The 18,712-nt window shown below is 39.7% G+C and overlaps 2 protein-coding genes across 4 annotated transcripts in view; one reads left to right on the top strand and one right to left on the bottom strand.

Annotated features, from left to right (window-relative positions):
- Positions 1-3,214: 3,214 nt before the first annotated feature.
- slc6a1l (solute carrier family 6 member 1, like) lies at positions 3,215-12,779 on the top strand. The gene is made up of 14 exons (XM_008400642.3): positions 3,215-3,544; positions 5,301-5,684; positions 6,250-6,381; positions 7,643-7,743; positions 7,987-8,096; positions 8,188-8,320; positions 9,782-10,020; positions 10,135-10,259; positions 10,371-10,483; positions 10,986-11,117; positions 11,356-11,458; positions 11,648-11,748; positions 12,241-12,408; positions 12,590-12,779. Exons 2-14 carry the CDS (start codon positions 5,444-5,446, stop codon positions 12,683-12,685), a joined length of 1,794 nt encoding a protein of 597 aa, XP_008398864.2. The 5' UTR covers positions 3,215-3,544; positions 5,301-5,443; the 3' UTR covers positions 12,686-12,779.
- A 2,325-nt stretch (positions 12,780-15,104) lies between these two features.
- The window catches only part of iqsec3a (IQ motif and Sec7 domain ArfGEF 3a), a 90,099-nt gene continuing 86,491 nt past the window's right edge, over positions 15,105-18,712 (bottom strand). For all 3 annotated transcript variants that reach the window (XM_008400649.3, XM_081603824.1, XM_081603825.1), the window contains one exon: positions 15,105-18,709. In XM_008400649.3, the coding sequence (XP_008398871.2) occupies positions 18,600-18,709 (110 nt within the window). In that variant the 3' untranslated portion in view covers positions 15,105-18,599. The remainder of the gene's footprint in view (positions 18,710-18,712) is intronic.

An 18,712-nucleotide genomic window follows, 5' to 3' on the forward strand; every position in this document is an offset into this window, starting at 1 on the left:
CCCTAAGAGTACGTTGAAATTTCTGGCCACTATCGGACAATATGGACCAAAAGAAATGTGAACAACAAAGCACCACGCAGAATGAGAATGAGAATCCTGGGTTACTGTTTGAGCTCCCAGTCTGCCTTATATTTTAAAACAGCTGGTCATGTCACAATGTCCTACAAGCAACATGTATTTCCTGTGGATTTCAGAGTGAATGTAATAAACCAATCGGAACAGCCTCTGAGTTATGGCATTTTCTGGGCCTCTGTCCAAAACGCATCTTAAAACAGGGATTGTAAATCCATTTTATGAGATTATTACAACCTAATGCCAGGTTCCTGCGCGAGCGGACAAGGACGGCGCATCTTTTCAGAGTCATATCGGAAAAGCCCGGATACGAAAAACCACTGCCATGTACTAGTACATCTCAACGAATTAGAATATTACGTATAAACTGAGTTATCCCAGAAGTTGGGAGACACCAGACCCGACAAGGCAGATAATAAAAAAAAAAAGGTAAAGGGTTTGAGACATCTGTAATCGCTGTGGTGTAATGAAAGCAGATCAGGATGGATTAAAGGAGCAGACCAGTGAAACATCACCACAGTTCCTCTCTCCCAATCTTCTGAGAAGCTAGTGGAACTTTACTGGATTCAGATATCACACCAGCTGTAAATGCAAGACAATTCAGTGCAGGACTGTCAGCTCTTTTATCTCATGTACTCTGTCTTGTAGTTTTGCTTTTGTGTCTGTAGCAAAAAAAAAAAGAAAAGAAAAAGCTTTTCTCCGTGTCCTACGGGCATTTTCCCGATTCCTCTGTATCTTTTTATCCATTTTTCCTGCTTATCTACACTGGCACCAGAGCCATGTATCAACTTTCCCAATTTTTTTAAAATTTTTTTTATCTCTTTTCATTTTGCCTCTGAACCAATTTCTATACCTTCCCTCGCTCGCCTTCGCAGAGATTTCTCATTGTTCAATCTTTCCCTCTCCTTACCACAGCCGTTCCCTCTCTGCAGTGGGCCTCGCCCCTCGTTCGTCCTCAACCTGTGGAAAATGCATGCGGCACGTGTCGTCCTGGAAACGCAGGGAATATTAGCCTCCTATCTATGCATGCCAATTGCCTCTGGGGGTTCCTTGCTTTATACCGGCCACCACATCGATTCGGAGGCCACAACGCGTGCTGTGAATTAAAGTACGCTTGCAAAGGAGGCCTCAAAGACGCCATTTTTTTTTTTTTCTCCACCCCACTTTTTTCTTTAAGTGAAGCTGGAGGTACATTTTCACATTCCTGAGCTGATAAAACAGAACAGTGTTGAAACCAGACGTTTACATGAGAGTATATAAATCACACGAATGTTTCAGTGACATTTAATCAGATTCAGTTTTTTCTTGGTTGAGATCACAAAGAGCTGCTTTCATTTGATGCTTGCTACTTTCTTAAAAGTCACAGGTTGACGCCGACAAAGATTCCTAAACCTTTATGAAACTTACGAATGATATAGGGAAACTTGGAAGCAAAAATGATTTTGAGTAGCTTTTTTAATGTTTTGCTAAAGTTTTTTTTTTATTATTTAAAAAAAGAAATCCGTTTCCCCAATACGTAATGTAGAAAATCTAAACTGACATAAAACATAAAAACTTTTTACACGAGGAGGAAAATGCGTACGTCAACATCCCGCTCCAGCCGACCGGCGTAAAATATGTACAACTACCATAAACCTTGGTCAATCCTGCCCAGATTTTGTCATCCTCGGAGCTCAAACCTAATTCAAACTTCCATGAAATTCTGTCCAACATCCATCCTCTGTCGCCCCCATAATTGCTCCCTATTATTCTAGGCAGTTGGCGCTCTGGATGCATAATTAGGCTGCATTGATCGTGGGATGCTGTAAACAAGTTGATGAAGATCCGTTTTGACAAGCCCAGTCCTGCTCAGTTATCATCACTTTGGTCCACATGGATCATAAACCTTGCCAGAGATTATTTTAAAAAATATCTTTTTTTTTTTTACAGCAATGTTTTCACGTAAGTGTAATTATCACCTTTAATTTGATTTTAATCTTCGGCTTTTGGAACCTGACCAGCGATCCTCTTTCTCAATAATGGCATGTGATGATGTTTAATTAGCTTTTTCCTAATAGGATAGTAACAGAGTATTTAAAACTGGTGATCGTAAAAAGCCAAGAAGTTACCTGCCTGGAGAAAAAACAGTCTCATATCTACATCAAGTAATTTTATTAAGGATACTGTTGAGCTGAAGGTAAAATAATTAAAAAGGCCCTGTAGCCTGTGGTCCATTATAGTTAATTAGAATTAAAGTGGCGTTCTGTTCAAAATCCTTTTGCCTTTTACAACGTGAGTAAGCTCATGTACCCTAAAATGGATCAGGACGCAGTGGATCAGGATTGTGGCCAATCTTTTAGAGCACATTAGTGAATTATTTCATAAATAATGACGCTTTTAGATCAAATTTGCATTAAATGTGACATTATTTACCGAATAACGACTCCTTCATGTTCATGGCATGTGTTATGTCACGTTTATGACAGTGTCATAAGCACAAGGCCTTCAAATAAAGTGTTACCGAAACATTCTGCTTCCGCTTCACATATGCACCGCTTTCTGTGGGTCTGTCACACACAGCCCCAATAAAATACAATGAGTTTTGTGGTTGTAGCCTGACAAAATGTAAAACAGTTCAACATGGACTTTTGCAAACCTTGTATGTAACAGTCGTTTATTGAGTCTGTGCTTTTATATTTGGATTTACGTGGGGAAAATTGCGGGCAGAACGAGACGCCAAATCGGGTTTTTGGCATCGTGTTTCGATAATGCCAAAGCAACTACTGATCCAAAGCAACGACTGATCTTGGGAATGTTTTATTTATTTATTTGTTTTTATACTCATAAAAGTTGTGCTCATTCCATGTCCCTGGCCAGTCGAGTCACATTTACCAGAGTCTGATACTGCCATGACCTCATTTGAGCCCATACATATCCACTGCCTCTGCCAGCTCCCACCACTGGCTTCATTTTTCCAAACTCCACGTGGTCTTTCAACTCATCAGATCCTTCTGTGCAAAGAAACGCCATGGTAACACTGCTGGCAAGAGCTGACTGCAGCAAACACTAATCCACAATGCCCAAACTCACATGGCTGCAAGAGTCCCCCACCCCCGCCCCCCCAGCAGAGTTGACCAATTGACGTACTGCATTTCCCCCTCAACCCCCTCGAACTCCCCCCAGCCCCCCGAGGGCCGCAGGGCTTCACCAGTCACACTGGAGCTGTAATCAAAGTGGATAGGTCGAACTTTATTACCAAGCGTTCGATAACCAGCTGCAGGATCTGCCACCTTCAAATGATTGCACACACTAGAGAGTTTCGAAATCCAACACGGGGCTCCCAGATATGTTGGTGAATCGTCGAGGCCTTTCGGACTGATGTGAATCTTTTCGTGTTTGTCTTAGGATTTTCAAACTGATGGTTTGTGCTACCGGAGCAGCTGATGTGGAAACTGAAGTGGATGACTTGACGAAGGAGCTGGGGAGCCAACAGGTAGGACAGACCTCTATACGCTGCCTCCTGAGTTGACAACTCAGCTTGTCAGAGTTTTCAACCGAGGTAAGATGACATTGTGTGCATAGGTTGTTCTTGAATAAGAAATACAATTGCCAGTGAAGGCCTCACGAAATTCAAATTTGGCTTTGAATGTTAATTTCTGTTTGATTGCCTTCTAAACTATACAACCTGTGTGAAACATCGTGGCTATACTTTCACAAGCTCCATTCAATTATTTTCCATCATCGCCCCGAACAGTGAAACCAAGTCATGTTTTTGGAACACATTTCTCACACAGACACCTTTTCATTTAGATGGTTTTGCGATGGCCTCTCCAAAACATTGAATTTTTTTTGTTGTTCCTAAGCTACTTTGAAACTAATCAGACAATATAACTTTGGGTCATTTCCAGTTTGGAAGAACCATTTGCAGCCAAACTTTTAACCTTCCGTCAGATGTCTTGAGATGTTGCTTTAACATTTCCAAATTTATGCTCTGTCCTCGTAGTTCCGTCTATTTTCATGAAGCGTTCTTCCAGCAGTAAAACACCCAAACCAAGATGACGCTGACACTTGTACTGCAACTAGAATTGTGTTTTTAGGTTTTCAAGTTTAATTCCCCAAATCTAAGGATGAGAATTGTGGCCAAGCCCTTCAAACTGCAAGACGTTTCTCGAAAAATAATCCTCTTTACATGTGGGTGCATTTTAACTTTATGTTGCTTTTGAAGAAATAGCTTTTTTTCTGGTTAAGTTGCCTTTCGGTTCATGTCTGTGCAGGAATCTTTTCACTCTGGTAATTGTTACTTTCCTTCCCACAATGTCTTCTCAATTATTTACTTTATTTTCTTCTGGGGCTGGTAGTTTTATTTCACAGAACGTCCTACTGCGGGCTTTACAGTTCATCAAGTGATCCATAATTAACCTCAATTGCATAAAGCAATCTGAACAATTTTTAGGTCAGTCAATATTTGCAAACATGAGCAGTCCTCACAAGGGTCAGGCTGCTGATGTGGGATTATGTAACAGCAAACATAATTAGTGTGAATGCGTTGTTCTTCAGAAACTGAACCGTAGACTCGTTCTTGCTCACATTGTTTCAACAACTGAATTGTGCAGGTGACTTTATCAAGTTTATTAGTACAAGTTTTCTTTAAACTTTAAACCCTAATTTCTACTATATTTCTCGTTTTTTTTGTTTTACCAATTCCTGATATTAGTTGTAACAAACAATTAAAAAACATCCGGATTGACAGAAAGACTAAAGATAAAGATATACGGTAATGTGTGGTGAATGATTGCTTTGATTAAATCATCTGTATTACCCTAAAACACTATTAATTGTTCTGTTATTTATACTAATTTTGTCACTTGTGATATAGCCGTCCATAGAAAATAAAGCAGTTACTATATATTTTTTTATATTTATATTTTAACATTCGGTGTAAAAGAAAGACGTGTCAAACACAAGGAGTTTTAAATAATGAAACATACAGTGATTGATCAAAAATGTTGACCAACAATTGAGGTATTCTTGTAGTCATTTCTAGATCTCGTGCCAAGATGGAAATGCAGAAATTGTTGTCGAGCTTTTATTCAAAAGTTTGGTGTTCTTTGTGTTGATTTATCATACAACTCCAATAAATTACTGAGTGAACATTTAATGTCATTCTTATTTTTACATTATTGTTGATACTTTTTTAAAGTTGTACAGAAAAGGTGTAGGCAACATCTCAATAAAAACTTTACTTGCAGCACATCTCAAGTCAGCACACCCAAGTCCAGATCCAGGCGGCCTAGCGCAAGTAAGAAAACCGGTCCAACATCAACACTCAGCTCCATCCCTGGCCGTGAGGACAACAAGCTCCCTGACCTATCTGGACCGGAGCGGTCCCACGATGGGGAAGACCGGGCAGAGTACAGTGGACTTAAACTCCCCGTCAGAGGTCAAACAAGCCGTCCCCTCCGAGGACCTGGTCTCCACAGCGCCCCCTGCAGATCAAAAGAAGGAAAAGGAAGCCCCTCCTGACAGGGGAAGCTGGAAGGGGAAATTTGACTTCCTGCTGTCGTGTGTGGGATATGCCATCGGCTTGGGAAATGTGTGGCGATTTCCTTATTTGTGTGGCAAAAACGGTGGAGGTAAGAGCAAACCGGAACAACGACACCAGCAGAACCACATGTGTACAAAAAGGCTTTGTAGTGATAATAATATTCTTTGATGCAGAGGCTCGAGGCTTAAATGTGTGAATTTATAATGCTGGAATATTTCATCCCAAACAACCACAGCAAAACACACACACACTGTCCCCTTTAGGCCAGAGCCGCTCCTTTCTGCTGATATTTGATTCAAAAGATAATTTGATTGCAATCGCTCCACTGAATTACATTTCATCAAAATAAGGTGCTTAGGAAGGCATTTCCTTCTTCCCCTACCATTAAAACCTTCCCAGCGGCAAGACGAAGACGAGCCTGCTCAATTTGAATTATCCAGAAATGGAATTAAACCCGTCTTCTGGTGTGAAAATAAAATAATAAAAAGTAGAGAGATCTACAGGCTTGGTTTAACGAACTTCAGAAAAACAGTGTTAACCTCAAGGATTATCGTGGCAAGTTTTAATTTCTTCTCGGCTTAAAATGAAGGGAAGTTGAGGTTAATTTAACCAACACACTGCTTACTCGTATCCGTTTTCTTCTTCTTCTTCAGGAGCCTTCCTGATCCCGTACTTTATGACCCTGGTGTTTGCTGGGATACCTCTGTTCTTCCTGGAAACGGCCCTGGGACAGTTCACCTCCGTGGGGGGGTTAGGGGTGTGGAAGCTCATTCCCATGATGAAAGGTAATTTTTGCATTTTAAATGGATGGAAGAATAAGCTTAAAAAAATAACGTTTTTCCTGCAATAACACTGATTCATCTGTTATGTGCGCTGGTGAATGTCAAATAATGTGCTTTATGTTGGGAGTCATGCGCAGCGCTGTAAAAATGTGCCTCTTTTTACAGATTTATTTAGTTTTTCACTATATGAAACTTGAGAGTTTTCTGATCTTGAAGCTAATTTATTGTAGGAGGAAAATAACGTCGGAAAAAAATGACACAAAGAGCAAAAGTTATATCAACTTAATATGTTATGATCCTTGGGTTTTTTTACTTTAGGTTTCAGTTTTGATCATTCTTTGTCGACTATTTAGATCTTGTCATTTTAGTCTATTCCTTTGTGTTGATCGTTTATTTTCTCCTTTGCTGTTCTATTCTTTTCCCCTTTATTTATAATTCCTGTGCCTCGGCTTTGTTTATCTTCCTACTTGCCCCAGCCTGCCGGTTTGCTCCCCTTCACAGCTGCTGTCCATCCCCTGATTCTCCTCTGCCTGAACTCTTCCTTGGCTGTTTCTATTTCCCTGCGATTAGCCCAATGGCTCCCGTGTCACTGTCCTCTCCTTCATTGTTTTCTGCTGACTCCTTCTATGAAATGTACTGTTGTATTTGTTGTTCCAGTTTGTGCCTTTTTGCTCTCATTAAATACTTTGTCTGCGTTTTGGTCCAACATCAAATGAAAGCAAAACAACTCCTGATTGGAAAGCACATAAAGGTCTGCCTCATACCCCCCCCCCAAAAAAAAACACATTCTGATTACTCCCAGAAGTTTTGGGGGAAATTCTGTACACCAATGAGACAATACTTGATATACTGTTTCAGAATATGAGGTTGTTTTTCTTCACGACCTGGATGACTTATTTGATGGAACCCTAGACTCTGTTTTTATCAGAAAATGGCCATCAGCAAGCCAGCAAATCAAACTCTGAAAATGGGGTTGGGATTGACCTAGTCAAAGTATGGACTATGAATTTGTGAGATACAGTGATAAGACCTTAATTTTGTTTGATGATCTAAAATATTTCGGGAGGTAAAAAAAAAAAGAAAAGAAAGAAAACAACTTTTCTCACACTGTATTTTTGTACTATGTTTTTTTCATAGAGTAGCTTTGACTTATTTTGTCTTATGTATATTTTTCTTGCGTTTTCTTCTTTTTCGGGGGTTACGGTTGTGTTTCAGGGTTGAGGAAAAGTAAACTTGAATTGCTGAAGTTCTCTTCATGTCCTAGGTGTTGGTTTGGCTGCCGTTGTCCTGTCGTTCTGGCTAAACATCTACTACATAATCATAATCGCCTGGGCTCTTTACTACTTATTTAACTCCTTCAGCTCGGTAGGTTTGTTCACCGCCAATCTCAGCAGACAGAAAGTTTTAGCTACTAGGAATGTGCATGTCGATAAAGTCAAGGACACATCACTTTTTAACATGCTTAATAAATCAGGAAGCTGTTTTAATAGTCGCAGATTTTCCATTTCTCTTTGGAAAAATGTCCTCTTTGTTTAACCCATCACCCGTCTTACCCAACATCCCGCTATGTTACGTCCCACCGGAGTCTGACTGGACTTTCTTGTGCAGGAGCTGCCTTGGCAGAGCTGCGATAACCCCTGGAACACCGAAAGCTGCTTCTCCAACTACAGCCTGACCGACACCACCAACCTGACCAGCGCCGTCACAGAGTTCTGGGAGTACGTCGGCAGATTTAGACCCGTCCAGTGCGTCCGCCTGACAGATGTAAAACAGCTAAAAATGACTCTGCGTGCAACTGTGTGTCTGCAGACGCAACATGCACCAGATGACCGACGGACTGGAGACGCCAGGAGAGCTGCGCTGGCCTTTAGTGGGCACCTTGGCGCTGGCCTGGGTTCTGGTCTACTTCTCCATCTGGAAAGGGGTGGAGTGGACGGGAAAGGTGAGACTGTCTCATGGACGTTTCATGGGTTTTCCTTTAATCCGGAATATTCTGATTCTCCGAAAACATCTTATTTCAATTTAAAGCTAGGTTCGTGAAACCAAGAGAGCTTGTTTTGTTCACAAAAACGGCACTTTTTGGAACATGTACCACATTTGTTCACCAATGAAACAAAATGTACACAAAGTATTATAGGTGATGAATTAAAAAATATTCATTTATTACATGTGATGCAGGGCTGTGAAAATACCTCTTTGCCCTTAAAAAAGTCTTTAAATTTAGCTTTTCCGTCACACATGGTGATTTGGTATAGACAAAGATATCTTGAGTCAATAAAACATTTTTTTAATTACATGAAATTTAATAAGTAAAAAAGCTAGTCAAATCCATAATAATAATAACAATAATAATAATAATAATAATAATAATATTAATAATAACAATAATAAAATTGCCCTCAAGTTAAATGATAAATGTCTTGTAATAAACATTTTTTGGCTGAATTTTATTAAGCAACCTAGGTCTGATTACGGCCTAACATATAAAAAAACCCTCCAAAAATAATAAGCGTTTATTTTTATAAGCTACTTTGTCTTGTATTGAAACGTTTTTGGTGTTTTGTGATATTTTGATGAATATAAAAACATTTTTTACCACATAAATCTTAGTCCAGCCAGCATGCCTATATGGGCCCCATATGGGATAAATGAGGGCAAACAATATGGGTCCCAAAAGGCGTTGTCTGTGGTTTCCATGGTGGCCCTACATGGGTTTGCCCAGATAGACAACATTGTGTCTTTGATGTAGGAACAAAAGTTTACCTTAAAAGGTATTTTCTTTAGAGATAGACACTATCGAGATAAGACTTTTCTGAATCATTTATCTATTCTGACTGTTTTTATATAACAGTATTGAACCTGAAAGATTACATAACTGTTGAATTTCCTTGAGTTGACAAGACTCATAACCCCCAACAAGTCCTTTGACTTTACACTGGAACTGAAATAATTGCTCGTGGGAGTCTTTAGCTCATATAGCTTCATGATTTGGATATAAAAAGCACAAAAGAGAGAAAAAAAACACGTCAGCCTGCTGCCTGGAATTTAAAATCACTGCAAGTTGAAGCAAAGTATGTGAGGAGAAACACATTTACACATTCACTGCTAGGGATAATTGGATTTTAATGTGAGGAGCCAGAGAGAAGTGAGAAAAATGGATTCCCCCAAGGTCCTGATGTTGATGGACATTACCAATTAGACGTAATGATTATGCAACAGAACTGCAAGTCACGTTTCACAAGTCCTGCGGCCAAGAAATACTGAAAATATTTTAGAAAATCTCCCCTTTCCATGTTATTCCATTAATCACATATTCAAGAAACAGGACTTGCGGCTGAGCACACGTAGAGACCTCAAAGTCAGAGTAACTTTTCCACGTCTACAAACTCCACTTCTCTCGCAGGTGGTTTACTTTTCCGCCACCTACCCCTACTTCATGCTGTTCATCCTGTTCTTCCGCGGCGTCACGCTTCCTGGAGCCATCGACGGCATCCTGTTCTACATCACTCCCGACTTCAACAAGCTAATTCGATCTGAGGTGTGGCTGGACGCGGCGACTCAGATCTTCTTCTCCTACGGACTGGGCCTGGGCTCGCTCATCGCGCTCGGAAGCTACAACACTTACAACAACGACGTCTACAGGTAGGGACAGGAGATCTACGTTTTAAACATCTTGATTTTCCCTCTCTAGTTTTTTTTTTTCCTGTTTCATGGTTTCTTTTTTTTTCTTTTTTCCCCCCCATCCTGTCTCCTCAGGGACTCTATCATAGTATGCTGCATTAACTCGTGTACAAGCATGTTTGCTGGGTTTGTTATCTTCTCCATTGTAGGATTCATGTCCTACATCACAAAGAAACCGGTGCAGGAACTGGCAGCGTCGGGTACGTTCGGCCTTCGCCCCAATTGCTCAAGTTTTACTCATGCAAATTTATGATCGGATGTAAAAGAAAAAAAAAAAAGGAAAAAAAAGTGTGATCTGAATTACATCACAGGTCCGGGTTTGGCATTTCTTGCCTATCCTCAGGCCGTCACCCAGCTTCCCATGTCTTCCCTCTGGGCCATCCTCTTCTTCTCCATGCTCATGATGCTCGGCTTGGACAGCCAGGTAGAAAATTAAAGTTTTTCTTCTGCTAATGTGTTTTTGGGGATCCATTTACAGTTTTTGCATTTATTTGTGTGTGTGACCCAATGTGGTGAGAAACTGGTGGCTGTTTTAAACAAAAGGAGACTCAAATCTAAACTAGATGACACGGTATTGATTTAATTTGAATTCATTATAAATCGCAAAAATTATGATGATATAAAAGGAGCCAAAGCAGTAACATAAAGCATCTTTGGCTTCGTTTATAAAATGTTAATAGTTCTTCGCAAAGCGACGAGTCGATAAAACAAAAGGTTTAAAGGCATCTATATAAATTCATCAGCCGCTTTACAAATTACAACAAAAAAAAAAGTTTCTCTACAAGGAGACGCAAAGTGAAAACTATCAACGCTTCTGTTGATGAAAAACGTAAAATGTGACGATTAAGTGTCGAAAGGCGCAGGCCAAGCTCCTCGTGTGTGTGACATGCCGTCTGAGTAATTTCTGTTCACGCTTTGTTGGCTAGTTCTGCACAGTTGAAGGATTCATCACAGCCCTCATGGACGAGTATCCCTTGGTGTTGAGGAAGAGGAAGAAGATCTTCATCCTCATCGTTTGTTTCATCTCCTTCGTCATTGGCTTCTCCAACATCACTCAGGTGCTCGTCTGGGTGTTCGAGCTGTTTTACTTAGCAATATTTTACAACGCAACATTCAAAAATATTGGCAACGTTGCATAAAATGTCTTAAACAAATTAATATGTCATTGCTGATGTAGTATCTGCACAATCTCGTTTAAACTTTTCTAGTCTGGTCTGGTTACTTTTTACATTATTGAGAAAGAAATAAGATTTGATCTTGTGTTTTCCTTATGTACGTTTTGTTTTAATGTCTCAGGGCGGTCTGTATGTCTTCAAGATGTTTGATTACTACTCTGCCAGTGGGATGTGTCTCCTCTTCCTCGTCTTCTTTGAAACCATCTCCATATCCTGGTTTTATGGTAAGGATGCATTCCGTTCGCATCTTTTGCTGTGGACGATGAAAGCGTTTTGGAATCTACTGGAAAAAAAAACTACAGCTGACATTATTGGACCGGATCAAAGTAGTCGTTTATCGTAGACATCATCTCTTTGGTCATCCTGTTCTCATTGCTCCCGTTTTCTTTTGCACGCTGCTTGTCACGTGACAGGAGCCGAACGATTTTACAAAAACATCGAGGACATGATTGGTTATCGGCCGTGTGTCTGGTGGAAGCTTTGCTGGCTCTTCTTCACGCCTCTGATCTGCCTGGTATGGGAACCATTATTGATCGTAACCTTTTTTTTTTTTTTTGCTCAATAAACACGTCATTGCTTTTGTTAAACTTCTTTTGAGAAGATCGATTCCCTAATTATATTGCAAACTGATAGAATTACATAATTACCAAAAATGTTGCGTTTCGCATTTGTAATTGGTATGTCGTCTCAAAACAATCCAGCCTTTACATCCACCTCCGTCGTTGCTCTTGTGATCAAACAGATCAACAACTAGAGTATTAATTGATTTGAGAAAATAACTAATCCTACTGATCAAAAGAAATGTGTGGTTAGAATTTTAATAGACTTAAAACAAGCATTTGGCAAAATCAGTCCAAACAATATATAATAAACTATAAGATATAAAAGAGCTGCCTCATTTGTTCAAAGAGGCAGCTCTTTGAACAAATGAGAGATTATCATTGGATATTTCCTGTGGGATCCCTCAGGGTTCAGTAACATCTACTAATAGTTTTGCCTTTTCTAGGGGGTCTTCACCTTCAGCGCCTTTGAAATGACCCCCCTGACGTTGGGGAAGTATGTGTATCCGCTGTGGGGTCAAGTGATTGGATGGTTTATGGCTTTGTCTTCAATGGTCCTCATCCCAGGTTACGTGATCTACATGTTCTGCACTACCAGAGGCAGCATCAAACAGGTACACCTTCCTGCATAAATGTTCCCAATTCATTTTTTTTTCTGCTTTCGCTGAACGGACACGTGCAATTCCAGCTTTGCTATTTATCCGTTCGCATTCGTCTCATCCGATACGACTTTAAGAAACAAAACTCTCCGTGGTCTTACCAGAGGGCGATCAAATTCTCTTTTGCATTCGGCAGCGTTGGCGGAAGATGACAACTACCCAGGAGGACGAGAAGTCATCGGGGCAGGAAGAATTCACGCACACAGGAAGCATGGGTGAAGCTCCTGTGTAGCCAGGACTGCTCGGGTTAAACCGTTGTGACTGCCAGGACTTAATGTGATCTCTGCTGAAATGTGAATAAAAAAGAAAAAAAAAACAAAAAAAAACAGGGCAACAGAAATCACTAGAGGAAAAGCACTTCGCTCGCTCGACTCCAACCCACGTTGTGCTGGAAACCTTTTTCGACATGTAGTGGACGTTTGCATTTAGAAGTAAAGACTCTGAAGACAAACTGAGAATTTATTTATGAATGAAACTGTGTAGATAACCCGCATGCACCCTGTTATTGGCTACAATTATGTATTATCCTGGGATATGGGATTAAACAAAACACACAAAGTAGCACATCGTTACGAAGTAGAACGGAAATTATTAAAGGTTTAACTGTTTTCATGAATCAAAAATAGGAAAGTGTGGTATACATTTGCAGTAAGCCCCTTTTACTCTGATACCTCCAAGTAAAATTTTGTGAAACCAACTGCCTTAATAAGTCGGGTAATTAAAGTATTCCTGTGAGTGACTTGATGTCAGCTTTTGTACAGGCCTCAGAGGTTTGCTAAACAACGCTAATGAGCAAACGATACCATAAAGACAAAGGAACACGGCAGCCAGGGATAAAGTTGTGAAGGAAGAGTTAGTCATAATTGTAGCAAAAGGCGGTTCAGTGAAGTATTGATCCTGGGGGATTAGGTACAAACGCACAGCATACATTTTTGATTTTCATTTGTAAAAAGTGTATTTAAAAAAATAAATAATAATCAAGGGGTGTGGACAGTTCTACAAGGCACTGAATCGACTTTTGCTATAATGTGTTCATTATATAATCCTTACAAGTTCCACAGAATTACCGGAGTATTTCTAATTCAATTTAAATGTAATTACATTTTTTTTTAAACATATGTTTAGGTTTGACTTTATGTATATTAAGGAGTGTTGTTTGCAATGTATTTCCGATATTAGAAAACTAAGCAGATCTGTATTTAAAAGAAGACGCCATGTGGTGTTAAAACATGCATCTCCAAAGTACACTTTTTAAAACTCAAATAACATTTTCTAGCCTTTTCACATTCTCAGAAGTCCAATGATCAGATTTATCTCAAGGATCTTAAAACCTTTACAGGCTGCATTACAATCACCTACAGGTAGCAGAGACCTTCCCATTAAATGGCTAATAAAACAGAAACGGTAGGTCCAGGGCAAACCCATTTGAATATTGTGCTTGTTTTATGTGCCAGTTTCGGTGGTCCTGTCTGGTGCACGAAACAGGTTGCAGTTACAGTACAGAAACAAAGGTTAGACGAAAAGCATTACAAGGAGGATCTGATCAGAACTTAAGACAGCAGCAGATAGACAAGAGGAGAATGAAATGGCTAGGAGGTGGGGTCACTGGGATTGGAGCCAGTTGAGGCCAGTTGTCTAAGTGGAAGCAGCGGAAAACAAACTGGATCAATTACAGAAAACATTAAACATGGAAATAACATGAAAAAAACCAAACACAAAACTTATCAACACAATAAGAAAACACAAACCAACCTTCCTAGTACGTATGGATAAAAAATTGGATAAACACCGAAAGGAACCACTGAACTTTGTGGGGATTTTTCTTTTTAAATATATGAGCATCTTTTTGTCTGCTTGACACTTATTGTTTCTAGACGTAGAAAATGTACAAATTTGGAGATGCATACTTTGAAACGATGTGATTTTTGTATATATGGATTGACTGTACTTCAGCTTTTCATGTAACTAAAATAAAAAAAACACTACACATAAATACTTTGTTCAGCATTGTTTTACTATTGGTAATAAGACACATTTTCTAACAAAACAAACAACAAAAAGCCACACCCTGACAGTTGTAGTCAATTCAGAATATTTTGTTGAAATGTTTATTCCCAGAATTCATAAAAGATCCTATAAAGTGTAAGCTTAGTTGAAAAGAAGCCACAGCTTGTGAAAACGTCACTCTTTAGATGTCCGTTTTGAGCGGCCAGCTTTCAGAACAAAACTGATGTCATTGTCTGTCATAGTGACTAGTACTGTTATTTAAAGATCAGTCTGACTGTTTCCCACTCCTTAAACACATACGCTGCCTGGGGATAATGTTATTCATACTCGTTATGCTGTTGCCTGCTTAACAGCGGTTGGTGTTATGTGAAAGCTGCCCGATGTGCTTTGCTTTTCCAACTTGGGTCTTTATAAACAGCCACTCGTGGCGCACTGCTGTGATTCTGGACCTTAAAAAAGACCTGACTCTGGGAGACCATGAGTCATACATAGATGAATCAAAAGCCAGAGGCTTTGCATCACCGTCTGAAATCAGTCATGTTGACCATTACAAAAATCTATTTAAATACAAGATTTAGTGTCTGCATAACTTGCCATTGTTCTCATGGCTATTAAATCCAATAATTGAGCCAAAACCATGTTGGTGAATTCACTTAAATAATCTTTAATTTCAAGTTGATATACTGTAAATACAGGTAGAGGAATGATTCAACTGAGGAAGATGGTTTCACCTGTGTGGCCTCAAACGTGTCCTCCGTTTCTACACCTTTCTATATGGTATTGAGCAAACACAGTGATCGACAGGCCATCGAGATCCATTCGTCATTAGCTGATGAAGGTGTGCACTGGTATGACAAAGCCCTTTTGAAAGTTTCTTCCTTACATGTTCCATTTGCTACACTTTCAAAAATGCTACATTGAACTTTTCACTCGAATCCAACCGCTTAGTGCGTCTCGCGCTCACGTTTATTGCCCAGCCGTCAAATCTGTGCTCCGAAATTCCTGAAACACACAATGTTCAAACTGAGGACCAAGAAACGGGTTGGCTAAAAACAAAAGGGGAACATGGAACAGGCGACTGCTCTGTCACGAGGCACTGAAACTTACTGTTTTGTTTCGAGTCTTTTTGAGGGCGTTACCTATTAAAAACCAAAAACATCACTTTTCTTAAAACATGTCACTCATGCCTGTTAAGTTCAAGCCTTTTTGGAATCAGGGTTCAATCAATACATTGTCAAACCAATGCCATGCAGTACAAAAAAAAAAACAAACAAGAAAATTCATCCTATTACATCTAAAAGTTGTCTCAAACAAACAAATGAGTACAATCATCATAAACCAGTGTATAATCCAAAACTCAACGTAATCTGCTAAAATTCATTACATAACCGCTGAAAGTGTGTTCCAAGCCAGTAAAAGTATTAAACTAATCATCGGAGCTGTTCATTCATTTTGAAAGTGCTAATTCCTCTCATTGCATTATGAAACAACAATAAAAGCAATCAGTGGGATGGAAACAACGGGGCGGATGGATTTGTTTAAAATGAACACTCATCAACTCTGCCTACTGGAACACAAGCCCACTTTTTTTTCCTTTTCTTTTTTGTTTTCCCCACCGCTGTCTTTTCACAAGGTGAAAGTCGGGAGGAGGGGCAGGGGGACAGAAAAATGAGATAGAGACCTTCCCGCACTGGGTGTGTGATTACAAATCAACAAATCAGACAGATGGAGGTCAAATGGGAGCAGAGTTAACTGAACATCCATTCCTCGGTACCTGGTGGGGGTGGGCTTACATTTTAAGAGACGGACGCGCTTGGGCTCGGGCAGCTTGCTGACCTACTTCAGCAAGAAGGACGCGTGACAGGGCGACGGCAATTTGAAAGAGGCTGAAGGTGGCTTGCATGTCCTCCCCAACTCCACTCGCATGTGGTATTTACAATCTAAGCCGAGGTGAAACAGAAAGAGGTCAGATAGTGCATTCTTTTTTGTCCCATTCTTAATATAAGCAGTAAAGACAACAGCACAAAGAGGAGGGTCAATGCCATCATTTGCAATAGAAGCTACATGTAGTTCTTGCCTCTTTTTTTTTTTACCCCTCCCCACCCCTTTTCTTCCCCTGGAAAATGTCAAGTCTGAAAGGTCATGGCGGGAGAGAAAACAGTCACGAGAATCCGAGACGGAACCTTGGGGATGTGGGAACGTTCAGCGCAGAGAGTTTCGCAGATGAGCAAGCGGCAATCCACAGAAGGGAACACGGACGATGGTAGCACAAAGACAAATAAATGTGAACACAGATTTTAACATTTGTATCTGAAACATCTTTGCGTGATTTCATTTTGGGATTTCCTGACAAGGGTACATTTGACAAAACTGCAGCGGCTCACACAGTGTGTTGTACATACAGTATGTTACACGTGAAGAGTTTTACATAATACCCCTTTAAAGTATGAACCTACTCCAGCAGATTCCTTTGCTCTCTGACAAATGGCCTTCAAGAAGATGAACCACCTTGGATTAATTGAATTTGGTTCACCAGTAGCCCATTCTCATGGTTGTCTTTCAGTCCTATTAATCTTAAATGTTAAATGATTTATGACCATGGTTCTCAAACTGTGCTACAAGTACCACCGGTGCCTTTGGTGGTATTCAAGGAAATTTGCAAAGAGATGTGATGTAGGCCATTAGAAAACCAACAATAACCAAGATAAGCAAGTTGAGTACAGTTTTTTCCAGAAATGTCTCAAAATTGAAGTGTGGTGGAAAGACTTTTGTTAATTCCAAGTACAGACTAAACGAGTTACCTATTACTGGTAGCTACTTTACTAGTGTTCAAGTTTACTGTGTTCCAGCTCCATGTTCAAAAACCATTCAGATTGTTAACCAATATTGTGAGAGACCAAGCTACTGATCCCTTACAGTGTTAGTAAATGTTAATAACAGGGCCGTCAATGACGCAATCCGCTCTTACAAAGAAATCTAACCAAATTAGCGCATTAGACAAGTGCAATAAAGTGGAACGACAAAGGAGGTAAGAACTGAAGGCATGCTGAAAACAAACAGAAAAGCATAGAAACCCAAGAAAAAGTTTCAATCCGTCAGCATTTAGAAAACAATGTTGTCTCTCATCAGCTAAGGTTAATATAAACTGATTATATCATAACTGATGGCCTATGAAAAGGTTTTGCCATTACCAAGGTGCTGCACAGGAATCATCACATAAGACCTTTCCAACTTTCTCGTTTCCAAATGCTATTGGTTACACTCATACTTCTGAACTTCTGAATTAGAAAACAAGTACCATCGGGTTCATAATCCGGATCAGTGGCAGTTTTTCCATATGGTACGTCATTCCACTTTGTTACAAATAATCAAATTTACACATTTGTGCTGATTTATTGACAATTGGATTATTGTTTTTCAAGGTAATTCTATAATTTGCTTGATTGTCCCCAAATAGTACAGACTAATTTATGAAATTAAAATCATAAAAATGAATCAAAATGTCTACTACTACTACTTTGATGTTCAGTTGGTCAGAAATTTACATCGTTTCTAGTTGAACTTTGAACTTCACCTGACCTACTTGTGACTTTTTTTCAGCTCAAGTCAGAAATTAAAATGAATATGGGGCACAATTAAATTCTGCAACTTAACCTGACCTGCAGTGTGAATTAACGGTTTTCCAAATTACATAATAAAACTCAAAAACTCCCACGTCGTTGTTTTTATGTGTGTCAATGTGGAAAACTTTACTACAGCGGTACTTGTTATAAAAAGTTTGAGAACCACTGGTCTATGTTAAATAACCACTGAGAGTTCTTAGGTGATACAGACACATTACAACGGAAGGGTGGATAAAAAAAAACAGCTTTTCACAGAAAGACATTTTGTTTTTTAATCTAGTGGAGTTGAGAGGAAGAGAAGAAGGCCCTCCATCACATAAATAAGTCAGCAAAAGCGCAAATGGCTAGAAGAAGAGGCCCGAAAGCACTACTATCTTAAAGTATTTTTTCTGCTTTTTTTATGTTTTGTTTTTTTGTATTTATCTCTTTAAGCCCTAGCATTCAGTCAAGTGCAAAGAAGTCATTGTTTAGTGGAGGCATATGTATTTTTGGCACATGTTTTCCATTAAGCGTCAGCTAAACACGCGTGTGTACGTACAGCACAGTAAGTAGGCGTGGGGTCTGGGACAAAAGAAAGGAAAACGCAAAAAGAAGCAGGAGGTCCTCGGAGTGTTGAGCATCCATTCCTG

The sequence above is a fragment of the Poecilia reticulata genome, chromosome 23, assembly GCF_904066995.2.
Source record: "Poecilia reticulata chromosome 23, P_reticulata-male-v2, whole genome shotgun sequence".
Classification (NCBI taxonomy): Eukaryota; Metazoa; Chordata; class Actinopteri; order Cyprinodontiformes; family Poeciliidae; genus Poecilia; species Poecilia reticulata.